Source organism: Gopherus flavomarginatus, chromosome 14, assembly GCF_025201925.1.
Source record: "Gopherus flavomarginatus isolate rGopFla2 chromosome 14, rGopFla2.mat.asm, whole genome shotgun sequence".
NCBI classification, from domain to species: domain Eukaryota; kingdom Metazoa; phylum Chordata; order Testudines; family Testudinidae; genus Gopherus; species Gopherus flavomarginatus.
Genome location: NC_066630.1, coordinates 11,069,038 through 11,088,582, shown reverse-complemented (window position 1 = coordinate 11,088,582; position 19,545 = coordinate 11,069,038). Strand labels below are relative to the sequence as shown.

Sequence of the window (19,545 nt, the reverse complement as noted above, 5' to 3'; positions counted from 1 at the left end):
CATGAGCAAATACGTAATTGTAAAATCCTGACTTGCATCCTCCCTGTACCTGCTTCCCTTTGGAAATTTGTCCTTTAGTGCACAAGGTCACCTTTGACTTGGAGTGGAAATGAACTGTGTCTTTTTTCTTTACAGGTGAGCTACCAAGCTGGCTGCAGGGGATTCTTCTTCGCAATGGCCCAGGCATGCATACAGTGGGGGAAACCCAATATAACCACTGGTTTGATGGCTTGGCTCTGGTGCACAGTTTTACATTTAAAAATGGTAGGTGGCTGCATTAAAGCATGAGCATCCAAAACGAGTCTTGGTCTCTAAACAGGAGCAAAAGGTTTTATAACTGGGGTGGAGTTTGCTTACAATACTCATACATTGAATTGTTTCAGATGCTTAGTTAAAGGTCCTATTAGACATGTGGTCCTGCAAAACATCGGACTAACAAGGGCCAGTGTAGCTAGTGAACATCAAATGAAGGGCAGGACAGTCAATGCAGTCTTACAGACACAGCTGCCAATGGTGGTAAGAGAGAACGGGTGGTGGTCTTGCCCATCTCAGTGCAACTTTCCTTCTCTGAGGTGGAAATGCTGTGCTTATCTCAAAAGAGGAATGTGCAAAGGTGGCTTAAAATCAGCCTTGCATGTTCCCCTGATCCTGAGGTTTCTGTGCTGGATCAGTCTTGCTAAAGGCTGCTGTAAGTTGCATTAGCTGCCATTGGCCCCAAAGAGCCATTCAAGAATCTTAGGATTGCTGGGCAGCAGGAATGCCCAGATATGCCCTTTTCTTCCAGCTACAGCCCTTCTCTGTCTGCAGGGAACAGAGCTGCCTAGGAACTGCTCAGCGGCACAAGATAATTCCCCTTACATTGGGGTGACCCTCCCTGGGTCAGCTACATTGGCTTTAGGTCAGATTTATGCTGGTGGCATGAGACAAACCTGCTCTAATGCAGAGAAAAAGCTGGCTCGTAGTAACTAATTTAAATATTTCAAAAAAAATGAGTCATTTATGTTTTCCCCAAGGATGTTAGCAGCCATTAAAGGGCTAGGTCTTTCGACCCTTCCTGAGGTTGACTTCAATGGGAGCTGAGGTGTCTGAGGCTCTCACAGGCTTATGCTGTAGGTACTATGCATAGAGCTGTGCAACACAGAATATTTACACTAGGGGTGAAATCCTGGCTCCACTGAAGCCAATGATAAATCTCTCACTGATTTCAATGGGATCAAGATTTCACTCTAGGGAAGGATTTCTGGTTGACTGGTCTATATACCATGGTTTTGAGCAGGTATTAAAGTAAAGGATTAAGAAATGCAGCTCTCAATAGAAGTTGCATTTCCATTTACAATTTCCATTCTGCAGCTGTTTGGAAGCACATAGCAGCTTCTGCCTGCACCACAGCTGAAGGTAGCCACGGTGCCTCCAGGAGGTATAGAGACTTTACTACTATGCTTGCATCCAGAGCCCCAGTAACCTGCACGCAGGGCCGGCTCCAGGCACCAGCAGAGGAAGCACGTGCCTGGGGTGGCACATGCTAAGGGGCCGTATTCTGTCGATTCTTGGGGCGGCACAGTCCAAGACCCTTTTTTTTGCTTGGGGCAGCAAAAATGGTAGAACTGGCCCTTCCTGCACAATTCCAAACTGAATCCGCTAATAATTTCAGGGGGGAGGGATAGCTCAGTGGTTTGCACATTGGCCTGCTGAACCTAGGGTTGTGAGTTCAATCCTTGAGGGGGCCATTTAGGGATCTGGGGCAAGGCAGGAGGCTGGACTCAGTAACCTTTCAGGCTCCCTTCCAGCTCTATGAGATAGATATAGCTCCATCACATACAGAGGTTTATTTGACATGAGCAAACAGCTTATTTACATGATGGGCTAAACACCCTTCTTAGGATTTGAACCTAGTTACAACAGCAGCCATGAGTGAAACTAGGCCATTTTGCAGTGTAGCTTGCAAATCAGGTCTCAGGTACATTTACTGCACTTATATAAACAATACTTAAATGACTGTTCAAATCCTACTTGCCACCCTCAGGCAAGGTGGAAATGATCAGAAGCAATATTTCCTCTGTCCATACCAATCTTTTTTTAATCTCAACCCTACCATACAATATGGAAATAGAATATTATTTCATCTGCTTTAGAACATAATAGGCACTGTTTTTCACTGTGCTTATTGGCTGCACAACATACAAGCTTTGTAAGAGAATTGGGTTCCCTGCCCTCATTTATTTTTTATTTTCCATTGCTGTGTTGGGATGAGAGATTCCAGAAACACGTTTCCTGTCTGCCTGCCCAGTTCAGTGCCTCTTAAGAACACAGCCATAAACAGAAATGGCCAGACATTGAAACTGCCAGTTTATTGCATCACCTAAAGCAAAGGGAACTGTGTTTGTTCAGACACACAAGCCCATATGCCTGAAGTGGCTTAATCTATACAGGCATTGCTTCAGGCCTAGAAGAGTGCTGATTTTTTACAAACACCGGAGACTGAAATTTGCCAAGAAAATTGATTTCTGCCACACCTCCCCCATTATGTCTGGAGATACAAACTGTTATCCTGATGGAGGAACCATGGGCTGGTGATTAAAGCACAGAAATAAGAGTTCAGGGATCTGGGTTCTGTGTGACTCTCCCTTAGACTTTTTATGTGATGACTGGCAAGTCACTTCACCTCTCTGTGGTAGTTCCTATAGTTCCTATAAAATGAGAGTAATAATCCTTCCCTACTTCACAGGCGTGCTGTGAGGCGTAATTCATTGTTTGACAGGTGTTCTAATATGTTAACGATGAATATCATAAAAAATGCACATAAATAGCTGCCAGCAAGTGTTCCAGCTCTAGAGAGAAGGTTTTAATGAATGTAACAAAGGATTATTCTGGACTAGGGGTGGGTTAGATGACCTAACTTCCTGCTCTGTAATCATCATCAGAGAAATTACAGATTCTTCTTGGGGGCTGTTTTAGTGACAGCATCATTGTGAGTTTAAAGGATCTGCCTTTAAAAGCTTAAAAGGTCAAATTTAGTAAAGTGGGACATTTAAAAAGGAAAAAGTCACATTGTCTTTCATAATTTTAGAACTCTTTCAATGTTTGTTGTAACAATCCTTAGGAACTTGAAATTTACAATTTATTCTTCCTGCTCCTTCATGTGTACGTGGAGATAAGTTAATATAGGGTTGCTTTCAAGTGCTGGCATTTTTAGTTTAAAACTTTTTTCTCAACAGCCCATACACAAAATATTACCTGAACATTTTGTGAACCAAGGGACGTGGGTAAGTCTAAATTTAGGCTAACAGTGTTGACAGCCTATAAGTATAAACAATAGGAATAAAGTACAGCGCAGCCCCATTTTCCCCTGAAATTTTTCAGAGACAAAAAACACCTTCTGAAAAATGAGAGGTTGAAAACAATCCATAGTTTGCTTAACTGGAGGCCAACCAGATGAGGTTCTACTGTAATTTCTTTATCTGACCAGGTGTTCTATATTAATTTTCTAAGGACAATAAATATCTTCTCAGTATGCATGTAATATAAAGATTTTGTTTGCCCTTTGTCAGGCGAAGTTTACTACAGAAGTAAATACCTCCGCAGTGACACATATAATTGCAATATAGAAGCAAACAGAATTGTGGTGTCAGAGTTTGGAACTATGGCTTATCCAGATCCATGCAAAAACCTATTTGCCAAGTAAGCAATGTTTTTCCAACGAGGTTCTGCTTTCTATTTCTCCAACACAACTGCTTTTCTATTCCCCCTCTGCGCATACAAAATAAGCCCCTCTGTTTGTATGTAAGTTTAAAATTGACACGCCATTGGCAATGCTAGGGATCTGATTCCCAGTTTCTGTATACATTTTTAAAAATTTAATACTCGCTTGTAGAAATCAAAGGATTCATTGGCACATTGCAAGTAACAACTACAAAGTTAAGTCCTGCCTGTGTGTGCTGGAGTTATTACTTGCAGTGCTCCAATAAATCTTTTGATTTCTTTAAGCAAGTATTACAGAAAACTATCAAGCAGTTTATGCCCAAAGTCTTTATTTTAATATGTTGTAATATGATAGGGAATATTCTTGGGAATAAAAATGTATTGTCAGAAGGAGTATTAATCCACCACTTTCTTACCAAAGCCTATTGAAAAAGTTACCAATCTCTATGACCTACCGGCCAGACTCAAAATGTGATCTCTAGCTGTATGCAGAAGCATATGCGCACGCGCACACACACACACACACATACACAAAATAGTGTCTACTCCCATTCAAGTCAATAGTTGTTTTGCCATTGACTCCAGTAGGAGCAGGATTGACCAGATGTTAGATGAACTGTTTGTGCATGCAAAAGCAGCAGTTGTGTGTGTTCACACTTCCAGATTGGGTTAAGAGTCACTGAAAATTTGGCCCAAAACATTGTACTGTGTTGCTGTAGGAGCAGCCAGCAAAGATAGTACAAATTAAATAATAAACCCACTTCCAATGATTGTGCTGCATACGTGCTGCATACAGGTCACATCCTGCTCTCCAGTAGCAGGCACAACTTTCAGTTCTATGAGTGGCTGAAGGGGAGGATAACACAAGACAAGTAACAAACAGAGCCATGATCATTTCTGTTCTATTTGAGAGCTCAAGCGACTATTAAATAGCTGATCTTCTCAAATATTAATGTATTTATATGAAATTTTTCATCCCCACAGGGCATTCTGCTACTTGTCCCACACCATTCCTGAGTTCACAGACAACTGCCTGATCAATATTATGAAAACTGGTGAGGATTATTATGCTACAAGCGAGACTAACTTCATTAGGAAAATTAATCCTCACACTCTGGAGACATTAGAGAAGGTAAAGCGTGGTATCCAACATGGATGTTTTATCTGCTAATGAATATAGTATCATGCTGACCTTTACAGCCCAGGGTGTCAGGTTAAAGGCGGCCAAATTTGACATAAGTAAATGTGGAAAGATCAATTTTTTTTTTATCCTGTGCTTCCTGTGTCAGAATAGGCCATTTGGGAACCATGGAGACTGAGGTAGTTGCTGTAGATGCCAACTCATAATGTCAGTTATTTTAACTTACAATATTTTATTCTTCATTTCTTTCAAACTACAAAATCACCAGTGTCTTAGGGTAAGTATTGGCTTTTGCAGTTTTAACTTGTGCATAATCCTACTTGGCTGTAGGCATAATGTCAGGTCTTGTGCTTATGGCATCTGATTATTTTGGATTATTTGTTTTGATTAATGGTCCTAAAAGCTCGCCCTATTAAGCAACAATTTATATAATGTGTAATTAATTCTCTAGGCCAGTTGTATCACAACTTCCTCAGTCATTATACTATCTGAATTTCCTTATGCAAGACATTTCTTTAATTTTCTAAAAAAGTCTAAATGCATTAAGACATGGTTTGTAGTTAATCTTTTCCATTATGAATAACTTCCCAGTCCTTATCCCCTGCTATAATACTGTTTATCAACTTTAAATAACTTAGAAATCTTTTTGCTCATGAAAGCTGCTGGTTTAACAGCCTTGCTATGTGAGAGATTGGCAATGGCAATTACCTTTACTTAAAGAAACTTTCTTCCCGTGTGCCTCATCCTGGAGGTGACCTTTAGGATCAAAAGCTCAGCATCCATGACCCATTCAAGCCCAAAATAAGGAAATCATTTAAGCACATGCTTAAGTCCTCCTGAGTTCTATGTTTTTAACATAAAGACTTGACAGTTAAGCAAGTTGCAATTGGGAGGCCTTTGTGCTGGGGTTGCCAATGGGAAGGCCACTAGTGCCAAAGGTGGTGATAGTTTTTGTGATGTAGGCTAAGTAATTTTACATACTCTTTATCAGTCCGTATGCTGTCACTTTGTTAGGTTGACTACAATAAATATGTAGCAGTGAACCTGGCGACTTCTCATCCCCATTATGACAGCGCTGGAAATGTTCTCAATATGGGCACCTCTATAGTTGACAAGGGGAAGACAAAATATGTTATTTTTAAGATTCCTTCCTCAGTGCCAGGTAAGAGATGGCTTCTGCTAGTGTCTCTGAGTTCCTTGTTAGGTGGTTGTTGTTGTTTTCTTTTGAGGGTGGAGGGCTGTGCCACAAATGGTCTAGAAACCAACTGAATCACTGTTTGTTTTTAACATCACTTCTTTGTACAAAGACATTTGACATTTCACTAAGGTGACAGGTGGTGAGTAACCACATGTAAATTACAGACAGATGGGACTCCTGAACTAACTGCTCAGCCTGGTTGGGTAGTTGGTATTTGAAAACATTCATCTTTATCACGTTTTGCTGTTCATATTTCAGTACAGAAGAATGTTGTTGTTTCAGAAGGATTGGTCCCTACTCCTAGCTTGCCATTCTCTGCGTTGTGAGATATGTTAAGGGATGATGCACAGAAAAAAAATGTATCCAGCATGTAGTAGTTGGTGTTTGAATTTGTAAAATGTGTCTGTCTTTATAAATATATGTTCAGGGAAAAGGATAGTGGGTGAAAATGCTTATAAAAGTGGGGACAGACAGTGTTTGGTTAGAGCCAGGCATAATACATGAAACTGTATGTAGGTCCCATTCCTCACCAGCTTTGCCATTGCTAGCCCTCACCAAAGCAAAGGCTGTTCATTGGGTTCTTTGCATTTGCATCACAGCTCATACGGTCACCTTTTCTTCTTCACGGTGATCTACCTTCTGTGCATTTCTGTTAAACATAGCAATGGGGCAGGGCCTGGCTGCTAATGTAACTATTACCCTATGGCCAACACACCAGGATTGAACTTGGCCCTCCAGAGGGAAAAGAATGAACGGCTACAATTTAAGAGACAGGCATGGTAGGTAGGGTTGTAATAGACTCACATCATCTGTGGCACAGAGGGTGACCAGAAGCACAATCTCACCAAGAGGTTACACTAGCATGGGGCCATACAGTCCCTTCTGTACAGCTGTCAGTACATATGGTACTTAACTTCTGTTCCCTCCATGCTGGAACTTCAGGGGCATTGGCCTGACAGTAACTCTCCAGGGGCTGGGAGTAACTGCAATGGCTCAGGTCCTCTGTATGGATGGCCCTGGTCTTATCTGTGTGGTTGTTGGCTAGGGGGCCAATTCCCCTGCTAATCCTGGAGAAGGGAAGGAACTTGGCCCCTAAGAGGAGAATGCAAAGGCATCTCACTGAGTGGCAAGTATTATTTACATAATTACACTTTATCTTTCTAATTTATGTTTAGAGAAAGAAAAGAAGAAATCCTGTCTCAAACACCTGGAAGTGTTGTGCTCTATCCCTTCCCAGTCTCTCCTTCACCCAAGCTACTATCACAGTTTTGGAATTACAGAAAATTATATCATCTTCGTAGAGCAGCCATTCAAACTGGACGTTCTCAAGTTGGCAACTGCCTACTTCAGAGGTGTCAACTGGGCGTCCTGCCTTTCTTTCCATAAAGAAGATAAGGTACCTTTCCTACTACGTCCCAAGCAGTGAGGGAAGCCAGGGCAATAACCATTCCCCTTCTATACTATATTTTCCCTGGCTGCAAAGTTCAGTCATTTCCCATTGGAGGAATGTGTTTTCCCCTCTCTTCCTATATATCTTTTCAGTAGATAGAAGGATCTTTCCTTAAGATTCCTATCCCACCCCACCTAAAATTCCCATAAGTAAATCTCTGGTGTTGAGGCACCTGAGAAAAAGGATAGTACTGAGTACTATTAGAAATATCCCACACAAGCAGAGAGATTCTGCTCATCTGTCGTGTAAAGTAACCACGTACAATCACCTCTAGTTTAAACAACATACTATATAATAGTATACAAATTTAGGTCAATAGGTGTAGACACTTTAGGTGAGATTCTAATCCCCATTCTGGCTCCTTTACATGACGCAAGAGGGCCAGATTGGCATAATGGCACTCTAAAAACCCTGGATTTGGCAGAGGGAGAATTCTCCTAATGCAGAAACAGAAGGCAACTGCAGGCTGTCTTCTGAAGATGCCCCTGGTATGCCAGAGTTGGAACCATGTGTGAGAGGGCATGTTGGACCTCTGCATGTAGCGCTGTGGAGATTCCGGTCAGGTGAGACAGGTGACTGTAATTTAGACACCTCCCAGGGTCCTTATTTTTTATGGGGGCCACTTCAGCTCCCAGAGCAGCCCTGCATTGGGAAGGTGTAAAGGTGGGATGAAAGTTGCTGCCTCACCCCACCTCCAGCCTGCATGCTCTGTGCTGTGTCTCTTACCCAGAATCTCGCCTCTTAATGGCACAACCTGAGTACTCCAATACATCATTATAAACCAGGAGTCGGCAACCTTTCAGAAGCGCTGTGCCGAGTCTTCATTTATTCACTCTAATTTAAGGTTTTGCATGCCAGTGATACATTTTTAATGTTTTTAGAAGGCCTCTTTCTATGTCTATAATATATAATTAAACTATTGTTGAATGTAAAGTAAATAAGGTTTTTAAAATGTTTAAGAAGCTTCATTTAAAATTAAATTAAAATGCAGAGCCCCCACGGACCGGTGGTCAGGACCTGGACAGTGTGAGTGCCACTGAAAATCAGCTCAAGTGCCGACTTTGGCACGTGTGCCATAGGTTGCCTGCCCGTGTTATAAACAAAGCAAATGTACCATCATCGAGTTGGAAACACTGGTTTGCAATGAAATAACATTTTAAAAAAAAAATAAGTATTTGCTGCTTATTAAACATTTGCGTGTTTGACATCTTTCAGACTTGGATTCACCTCATAGACAAAAAGACCAAAAAGGATATATCCACCAAGATTTATACGGATGCCATGGTCCTTTTTCACCATGTGAATGCTTATGAGGAGGACGGCCATGTTGTTGTTGATGTAATTTCCTATTCAGACAATAGCCTATATCAAATGTTCTATTTAAAAAACCTGAATGAAGACTTGGAGGAAAACACCAAACTCACTTCCATACCAGCCTGCAAGCGATTTGTGGTTCCTCTGGGGTTTGACACGGTAACATTTAATCTATTGTATTTGAGCAGTAATTTTGAATAACTCACTAAATGAAAAAGTGTATGAAGCATTGGTTTGCCAGGCCACTTCCGAATTCCTGATTTTTTTTTAAATGATATCCACAAAATTTGGGGAGTATGTATTTTTGTTTGTGTGCGCAGAGTGATTTATATTTGCACAAGCACTGGGCAGTTACTTGGGGCCAGCTTCTGATTCCTTTGTTCATGGAGAAAGGTCCTATTCAACTTAACTAGTCTCTTCAAAGTCAATGGAACTGTTTGTGGGGCAAGATGCTACCCCACATGAATAAATGTATCAATATGGCTCTTGATTGGCAGGTACAAGCATGGATTTTTGCATATACAATCTGATGCACATTAGTGGAAGCCTGTAAAAAATCCTCCCTCACCCCACCCTCACAACTTACTCACCAACCCCTCCCTGAAAAAAAAACCCGTAGCTGATTTTCAATAGTAATTTTATAAAGATAATGGGATTTTTATTTCAATGAGAGTTTTACTAAAGCTGGGGAAAGAATCAAACCTTTCTGTAGTTTTGAAACAGCTTAACTGTTTTACATCATTGTTTTGTAGGGAAAACTCATTTACTGCTCAGCAACTTGCCAGGCAAGTTTCAGCCTGATTCAGTTTGGAATGGCTGATACTGTCTGCGTCGTTACGCCCTGGAAACTGGGTCTTGTTAATGCCATGAAAACAGTCCTGTAGCAATGCAGGAAGATACATTTGATGCATGGAGAAGAGGTCCATAAATTGCTAATAGCCAAGATGGTCAAGGATAAAACCCCATGCTTTGGGTGTTCCTAACCTCCCGCTGTCAGAACCTGGGAAGCACGACAGGGGATGGATAACTTGAAATTGCCCTGTTCTGTTAATTTTCTCTGAAGCATGTGGCACCGGCCACTGTCAGAAGACAGGGCACTGGGCTAGATGGACTGTTGGTCTGACCCAGTATGGCCATCCTTGCATTCTTTTGATGGTTCTGCTCAAATTGTCCTGCCTTCCTACCTTGCAATCTAAGAATTCAGGATTGTTGTACAGAAAGACACTATGCTGAAAAATCTCATTGAACTATTAATGTGAACACTCAGTGGCATTTTCATTAAAGTAAATATCAGTGTTAAGCTTTTTAAAAAACACCAAATGGCATCAATGTACATGGTGTCTATTTAACATTATCTGAGGATAATACGTGAGCAAAATAACACACACGCGCGCGCGCACACACACACACTTAAAATGAGAAGCCATTACATTAATTTTTTAACACATTGGGATTTTCAAAAGAGTTGAAGGGATATGAGCCCTGTTGACTTAGGTGCCTCACTCCCTTAAATGACTGTGAAAATCCCAGCCTTAAGTCCTAACTCCCAAATAACATGATGAATTTACACTGCTTCTGTGATAAAGCAAAAATAGCATCTGGGCTGACACCTTTATCAAGTTTGATCTATAGCTGATTTATTAGAATCCCTTGCAAATTAAGGGCTTTTAAACGGAAATGCTCATAGTCTAATAATGCAAGAGAAATGCCTCTGAGAAAGCAGCCTTTTGAAGTTGGATCATCTGGCTTATGCCAAATGGAACCTAATAGCAATTTACATACAGTAAAATCAACCTTGAGGAAAGTCCTAAATTAGAAATATGTCCTTTGAAGTGTCTTGTTGTTTTTAGCATCTCTCTCTTGCAGGATGCAAAAGTAGGTACTAATTTAGTCAAACTTCCATCAACTACAGCAACTACTCTGAAAGAAAAAGATGGAAGCATCTACTGTCAGCCTGAAACATTATGTGAAGGTGAGACATGTTCATTAAAAATCTTCCACTGTATTTCCTTAAATGTGGGTGCATTATAATAACAGACACTAGTATGATATCGGGGGTGCTCAAAGTGGGGTGCTGGAAGTGTGACAGCACCCCTTGGCTTGAAATGGTTTCCATCATATACAGGGATTACGGTTTGGTTCAATGGCTTTCAATACCCCCAGTACAAAAATTGTTCCAGCACCCCTACTAATAGCTCTTAAATAATCCTATATAATCTAGCCCTGAAATAATCCTATATAATTTAGCCCTGATCTAGCAGTTAGGTCCTGGAGGTGAATAGTGAGGTTCCACATGGCCACATGGGTTCACCTCAGTGACCTAACTGCTAGATCCAGGCTAAATGAATAATTAATGTAAATCTAATGTGAATATCTGTTCAAGGAACAGGTAGATTATGAGTGCTCAAAATATCATGACATTAAGGTTTCAGGTCAGATCTGAGATCACAGGATCTAAATATGCAAGATTATCTATATGCATACATTTATCAATTTTTAATTTGGGGAAGAGATCTCCAGTTGCACCTCACAGGTAAACATACTATATTACTATGTATTTATGGAAAAATGAAAGGTAACTGAATAGTAAGAATATAAATACATTGCGGGATCATGAGGCTGTGGCTAAACCATGAGAGTGAAATGTCAGCGGTTTATGAATTTGTATCACCTATATACTTGTTCAGCTTTCGGTTTTTTAAAAATATATCCCTATATCTGTACATAAAGTCTAAGCAAATTTAACTTAGACCCTGCCAAGGCATATATATTGCAGACGTTAACTGAAGATCTTTTCTGAAGATCTTGACTATATGTGCTTCATTTTTTTTTAACATCTCTTAGATGTACAGTTGTGCTATTTTCCTTCCTTGTTACCAGTATGAATGTTTCACTTTACCTGTAGGAATAGAGTTGCCTCGGATCAACTATGATTATAATGGCAAAAAATACAGATATATCTATGCAACAGAAGTTCGGTGGAGTCCAGTTCCCACAAAGGTATAATATAACACTGATTGCATATTGCATGACTGTATTCGTATAACCCAAATCAAATTAAACAATGTGCAAATAGTGAAGGCAGTTTATTTCACTAGCTAACCTACATGTTCCAAATTATGCCCTGACCTACATCCATACAACCATAGCAAAGCTGCCTGGTTGGGTGGTCAGAATTGGAACATTACTAACCTATGGTTCTGCTCTGTAATGTGAATGCTCCAAAAAATGTTAAAAATCCACATATCTTAAACAAGTAAGTCACAACAATATGTTTACGTATCACAATTACAAACTCCGGCACTTAAAAGCAGAAGGATTAAAAGTTAAGGACCTAAGTCCTACATTGCCCACATGACAAAAATAAACTAATTGGGCCAGATTCTCAACTTCTATAAATCAGTGTAGTTTAATTATGGAGCTATGACCACTTAACACCAGCTGAGAATACGGACTGGTGTTATTACCACATACAGAGATGCTTATTTCATCACAACATACCCTTCACTCTGACCCTCTGATGTTTTCAGGAAGCTTTAACTTGTGTTGGGGCACCAGCCCTAGACTGGAAGAGCTCCAGCCCCACACTCCTGCATGATACCCAGTTTTTAAAGAGATACTTAGACCACAAGTAGATTGTAAGCTGGACAATCCTATTAACTGAGGGTAGGAGAAAGTTCTATAGACAAGCTGGCTCTTGATAATTGTTGCTCATTCAGCAAAATCTATCCTAAAACCTACTGAGAGACTATAAGGCCACATAGACAGAGTTCACTAATTGTTCTTGTTTTTAATTATCCCAGCTGATTACAAAATAAAGTTGGATCTGTAATATTAATAGGCAATGATGCAATAAAATGTTTGTCTGCATATCTGACACTAGCTCAAACAAATCAGCAAGTTTGTGATTTCTAACAAAGATAATCCTCCTTTACAAATGACTTAAATAAAATCCTAGTTGTTGCTAGAGCGTTTTTTGTTTTGTTTTGTTTTTTTACATTGCCTAATCCTTTGGGCATCTGTGATATGCAGTAGGTGCAATGAAGACATCTGATATTGTTTTGCATATTGTATCTTGTAATTCATTTAAATACCTTTTAAGTTCTAAGTCAGGGATCTCTTCAGATTTTGGATTCAGAATGGGAACAGTGATTTACCTTTAGCAGTGCAGAGGCATACAGAAGATAATGGAGCTGAATGTGAAATAGTAACTCTGTCAGGCCTGGTCTACACTACACGTTTAAACCGATTTTAGCAGCATTAAACCGATTTAACGCTGTACCCGTCCACACTATGAGGCCCTTTATATCGATATAAAGGGCTCTTTAAATCGGTTTCTGCACTCCTCCCCGACGAGAGGAGTAGCGCTAAAATCGGTATTACCATATCGGATTAGGGTTAGTGTGGGCTCAAATTGACAGTATTGGCCTCCGGGCGGTATCCCACAGTGCACCACTGTGACCGCTCTGGACAGCAATCTCCACTCGGATGCACTGGCCAGGTAAACAGGAAAAGCCTCGCGAAATTTTGATTTTCATTTCCTGTTTGCCCAGCGTGAAGCTCTGATCAGCACGGGTGGCAATGCAGTCCCAAATCCAAAAAGAGCTCCAGCCTGGACCATACGGGAGATACTGAATCTGATTGCTGTATGGGGAGACAAATCTGTTCTATCAAAGCTCCGTTACAGAAGACGAAATGCCAAAGCGTTTGAAAAAAAAAATCTACAGGCTACACAGTGCTGCGTGACAAGCGTAACGGGAAGCCAGAGACTCAAATGGACGCTCCTGGAGGGAGGGAGGGGGTACTGAGGACTCCAGCTATCCCACAGTCCCCAGCAGTCTCCAAAAAGTATTTGCATTCTTGGCTGAGCTCCCAATGCCTGTAGGTTCAAACACATTGTCCGGCGTGGTTCAGGGAATAGATTGTCAATTTACTCCCCCCCCCCAGCACGTGAAAGAAAAGGGAAAGAAATCATTTCTTGACTTCTTTCAATGTCACCCTATGTCTACTGAATGCTGCTGGTAAACGCGATGCTGCAGCAGTGAAGAGAAGTATCCGCTCCTCTCCCCTCCCCGGTGGCAGACGGTGCAGTAGAACTGGTAACCGTTCTTCTTATCAACTCGTGAGTGCTCCTGGCTGGCTTCAGGTAAGGCTGGCCGGGGGCGCCTGGGTGAAAATAGGAATGACTCCCGGTCATTCCCAGTAGATGGTACAGAACGGCTGGTAACCATCTTCATCATAGCAACTGGAGGCTGAGCTTCAATCAGACCCCTCCCTTTCATGTGAAAAGAAAAGATTCTGTACTGCCTGGACTATCATAGCACCGGGAGGCTGCCTCTCCCTCATTTTATGTCACTAAAAACTCAGTGTTTCTTATTCCTGCATTCTTTATTACTTCATGACACAAATGGGGGGGACACTGCCACGGTAGCCCAGGAAGGTTGGGGGAGAAGGGAAGCAACGGGTGGGGTTGTTGCAGGGGCACCCCCCGTGAATGGCATGTAGCTCATCATTTCTGCGGGATCTGACACAGAGCAGCTGTACTCTCTGATACACTGTTTCTCTAGTACATTTGCCCCATATTCTAGGCAGGACTGACTCTATTTTTAGAAACCATAAAGAAGGGATTGACTTGGGGAGTCATTCCCAGTTTTGCTTTTGCGCCCCCGGCCGATCTCAGCCAGGGGCACCCATGATAGCAGCAGACAGCACAGAAGGACCTGTAAAAAAAAAAAAAGCTGAACGGGCTACATGGTTGCCATGCTATGGCGTCTGCCAGGGCAATCCAGGGAAAAAGGACGCGAAATGATTGTCTGCCGTTGCTTTCCCGGAGGAAGGAATGACTGACGACATTTACCCAGAACCACCTGTGACAATGATTTTTGCCCCATCAGCCACTGGGCTCTCAACCCAGAATTCTAAGGGGCGGGGGAGACTGCAGGAACTATGGGATAGCTACAGAATAACTACCCACAGTGCAACGCTCCGGAAATTGATGCTAGCCTCGGACCATGGACGCACACTGCCGAATTAATGTGCTTAGTGTGGCCGCGTGCATTCAACTTTATACAATCTGTTTTATAAAACCGGTTTATGTAAAATCGGAATAATCCCGTAGTGTAGACATACCCTCACACTGGGCATTGGGTTACTCAGGCACTTAGCCCATTGCTGAGATGCGGAGATATTTACTGCTATATTTACATTACATGGGTGAAATCCTGGCCCCACTGGTTTATTACCTCCTTAAACCATCACAATGAACTGTTTTTGCTTTTTGCAGCGTGGTTGTAGTTGTGTTGGTCACAGGATATTAGAGAGACAAGGTGAGTGAGGTAATATCTTTCATTGGACCAACCTCGGGTGGAGAAAGAGACAAGCTTTCAAGCTGACAATGAGTTCTTCTGCTCTGTGTAAACTCAAAGGCTTGTCTCTTTCACCAACAGACATTGGTCCAATAAAAGATATTACCTCACTCGCCTTGTCTCTTTGATTTTGTTTTAATATTTATCCTGTTTAACTACTTAAGGTTTTTAACTCTGTAAAGACTGAGGTCACACAAAGAAAATGATTGAACCACAGGACTAAGGATCAGGAGGTTCTTTTATTCCTTGCTTTGCAATAAGTGCCCTGTGCGATCACTTAAACTTTGTGTGTCAGGCTCTTGTTCTGTAAAATGGGGGGATAATATTATTGACTCACTTGACACAGAGATGTCATCTGGCTTAAATAATTAACTAATGTTTGTGAACTGCTTTGAGATCCTTGGCTGACAGGTACAGTTCTAATGTTGTAAAAAAGTATCAATTTCTGCTCTCAAGTCTCTAAAGTGAAATTGTCTCCTATTAAATACAAACAAGTTTCTGTGGCTATACAGCCACTAAACATGACTGAGAAGCCTAAAGTTTTCAAAATATTTCATCTGTGGCATGCTGGAGTAATTAAGTCTCATTGCTTCCTGACTTGCAGTACTGATCCTGTCATTTTACCCAGCTACTCTGTTGTACAGTATACAGAATGATTTTGAAATTAAGAACTAGAATGGAGACTGAAGAGTGATTTTTGTCTTAATAATTTAGATTGCAAAAGTTGATGTTCTGACAAAGAAAAAGCTCATCTGGGAGGAGAAGTACTGCTGGCCAGCCGAACCTGTCTTTGTTCCCAGTCCTGATTTAAAAGAAGAAGATGATGGTAAGAAGACTGCTCTCGTAAGAAACGGGGGATAAAAATATATATAAGTATGTAGAGCCCTTTACTATCAAGATGACTTGCAAAGAAGAATCCGAAATTTTAACTGTTTTATTGTCAATGACTTTTAATATGAAATCTATTTCACTGAGCAACAGTGCCATGGGGTAAGTAAAATTAGCCTCAGCCATTGTGCTTCTGCAAACAAAGATGTCTGCTACTATTTCTTCCTAGCTCTGTAGACCATGGCGATGGAGGTCCTTAACTTTTTTCACAATCTGCCCTAACCTCTTTCTCTCAATGGCATATTTTCCTCATTAATGGTAATTTTTTCTGTTAATGGTCATTCACATTAAGTTCTCTTAGATCTTTCTCAGTATTATTCCTCCATCTTCTCCTTGGTGAGCCATGAGGTCAAAGACCATAAGGTTGTCCATCCAAGATATGCTTAGCTCAGGACCCTTCTCATGTAGTGTCCCATTACCAGCCACTGGAGATATTTGCTGCTAGCAGTCGCAGATTGGCTACATGCCATTGATATGACAGGACTTCCTACATCCTCTCCATAAACTTATCAAGCTCAGTCCTGAAGCCAATTAGGTTTTTTGCCCACCACTGCTCCTCTGGGGAGGCTGCTCCAGAACTTCACTCCTCTGATGGTTAGAAATCTTCACCTAATTTCAAGACTTAACTTGTTGATGGCCAGTTATATCCATTTGTTCTAGGATCCACATTGGTGCTTAACTTAAATAACTCCTCTTCCTCCGTGGTATTTATCCCTCTGATATATGTATAGAGAGCAATCATATCTCCCCTCAGCCTTCTTTTGGTTAGATTAAACAAGCCAAGCTCTTTGAGTCTCCTCTCATAAGGTAGGTTTTCCATTCCGAGGATCATTCTAGTACCAGCTGTACCATCCTAATAATTTTGTCAGTGGAAAAAACCCTGAGGCCATCTTGTGATATACTATCATATGCTTTCTTATAAAGTCTGGAAAAACTATGTATTTTGATCATATTCCTATTTTTTCTCGAGTAGCATATGAATTGAAAATACTTGATTCATAATGAACCTGTTTTTCCAGAATCCACACTGATAATCTCTTACTATTTCCTCTGTCGAAGCAATGTCTATGTAGGAGTATCCAAAATAAGATTTTATAGGCTGTAATGAGGAGGGAGATGACATGCTAGTTCTTACATTTCATTGTGTCACCCTTCTTCCACTCCTGCAAAGGAACAATAAGACAAATTCAGCTCACATGTATGCTCCCAAGCTAGACTTTAAAAATAAATGGATTTTTCATGTAGCCCACTGGTGCCATCTTTTAGCAGGTTGGCATCAAAGAATTCTTCAAAACTGCTAGACTGAATGTCCTAAAGCTTGAAGCCATCTCACTACAGACCAGGGCCAGCAGATCCAGTAGTATTGCAAACTCCCATGTCATCTCCTGCCAGTGCTATTCTGGAGGAACCACTTGCAGTGGTGGGTGAGGAGTGCAGTATTTAGGACCCATTCAAGTCCCTAGCCTCACAGCTGAGATGCCCAACAATGTTACCAGTTGTGATGTGGGCACACAATTAAATACTTAATTGAGACTACTGCTTCGGCATCTTTTCTTTGTGGTATACACCAGGCAGACCAGCAACAGGATGGAGGCATTCATTAGTTTTTTAGCATTCTTAGACTTTTTAATCCACAAAGCAGTTTTCATTGCTGTCCTTGGTTATCCAGACTTCTCAGTTGATGTTGTTGCCTTTTCTATTTGGGAAAGCAAGTCCGTTTGTCTGTCTCTCTCTTTTTTTAAATACATTCCTTATTTATACTTTTTTAGGTCTTATTTTATCCTCCATTGTGACATCAGATCCCAGGAAAGCACCTTTCCTGCTCATCTTGGATGCTAAAACATTCACAGAGATGGCACGGGCCACAGTTAATGTAGACTTGCATCTGGACCTGCATGGAATCTTCATACCAGAGAAGGATTTGAATGCAGAGCATGAATAAAAGACTCTTCATCTTACTATGTGAACATTAAAATGTGACAACCCACCTACTGGCCCTAAAGAAAACTCCTTTTGTCATTTGTGAACCACCTTATGTCATAGCAAAGAATAACCAATACTACATCTATAAAGTTACTTTTCATTACAAATAATAGTGATATGCACAACAGGCAAGTAACTATTGCAAAAAAACAACATTTAACAGAATGCAAAAAAAAAGCTCAATTCTGAACACTCCTTTCTCTTACACCTTACAAGTTGTATACACTAGTGGCAGTGAGCTGTGTTTTATTCCATATGTCACTGACTATACTGAGAAAGGGGAGGTACTGTATTTACAATATGGCATACAGCATGAGTCAGGCTTGCCCAGTTTGTATAACTTTCATGGATTGTTTCAAGACAGCATATGATCAAAATTCTCTCTCTTGCCTGTCAGAAATCCTGATATTTTTAAGTATGAGCTACGGCAGTAATGATTCATAGAAATCTGTTTCTTTGGTGCTTGATTTCTAAAGCTCCACTAAGACCAAAGTGAAATGTCTAAAGTGTTGCAGCTTTTTGATCAGGAGCCTAGAAAACTTCTGCAGTATGAATCATCTTGTGGCATTAAAAAAAGGGAGTGGGTGGTGTCCTTTGTGGAAGAAACAAGCTTAAATAACAATTTCAAATGGAACATATGCTTTTATTAACACATAATTACCATATTTTAATAGTATTTAAATTAATCTTTTCCTTTGCACTGTAATTGTTTTCCCTTAGGAATATCTGATATGGCATTTAACTGCATTGTCTCAAAGATAAATGGTGATTTGTCTCTTTACCTCTAATGTTGTAACCTCTCATTTTTTATGCATGTATTACTAGCAGAGCTCGGATACTTATGTTTAATGAATTGCTTCCATTAATGTTACAAAACCTAATGAGTGCCCCTTCCTGGCCACCCACTGGGACTGCTCTCAGAGGGATCCAACCTTCTGCTGCTGGGGATTCCTGGGGTGGGTTAAGCTTCTGAAGCTTCAGCAGACTGCCTCACTGGTTCCTCCCTTGGCCCTTCTGGCACATTTCTTGGGCATTGACTCCAAGCAATGGGCCTCCTTCTTGGAAATGAGGCAGCACAGTTTACCTGCCCCAGGTTCTCAAAACCAGCACTGACCCTCAAGCTATCCCAGTTACTTAAGCGCACCCACCTCCCAGAACTCCACTCAAAAGGGGTGAAACTTCAGGTGACGGTTTAACTCTCTCAGGGGGATGCAGCAATTATGATCACACACCTTGCACAGTCTAACACCTTCATGCTCTTTTTTACTTAATCATACAAAAGCACAGAAAAGTACAGATCATACAAAACAAATGCATGTCCCTGCTTCAGTTTCCTCACTACCCCAGGCCATTCTTTGGGTGGAGTCTGAATCCCTTGGGTTGTCCAGAGTCCCTGGGACCATCTGAACTCAGGAAAGCAGGCAGGGACTCCTGGCCCTATGCAGTTTCTATATGCTATGTGACCTCTCCCTCCTGGTGCCCCTTACTCAGCTCTTTGACCTTGCTC

The 19,545-nt window shown here is 41.1% G+C and overlaps 1 protein-coding gene across 1 annotated transcript in view; it reads left to right on the top strand.

The window, feature by feature from the left end:
* The window catches only part of BCO1 (beta-carotene oxygenase 1), a 31,036-nt gene extending 12,217 nt beyond the window's left edge, over positions 1 to 18,819 (top strand). Inside the window, exons 2-11 of the mRNA XM_050923012.1 lie at positions 136 to 264; positions 3,549 to 3,678; positions 4,684 to 4,831; positions 5,855 to 6,002; positions 7,214 to 7,434; positions 8,704 to 8,961; positions 10,669 to 10,774; positions 11,708 to 11,802; positions 15,882 to 15,993; positions 17,825 to 18,819. Of these exons, the coding sequence (XP_050778969.1) occupies positions 136 to 264; positions 3,549 to 3,678; positions 4,684 to 4,831; positions 5,855 to 6,002; positions 7,214 to 7,434; positions 8,704 to 8,961; positions 10,669 to 10,774; positions 11,708 to 11,802; positions 15,882 to 15,993; positions 17,825 to 17,997 (1,520 nt within the window). The 3' untranslated portion in view covers positions 17,998 to 18,819. The remainder of the gene's footprint in view (positions 1 to 135; positions 265 to 3,548; positions 3,679 to 4,683; positions 4,832 to 5,854; positions 6,003 to 7,213; positions 7,435 to 8,703; positions 8,962 to 10,668; positions 10,775 to 11,707; positions 11,803 to 15,881; positions 15,994 to 17,824) is intronic.
* The last annotated feature ends 726 nt before the right edge of the window (positions 18,820 to 19,545 follow it).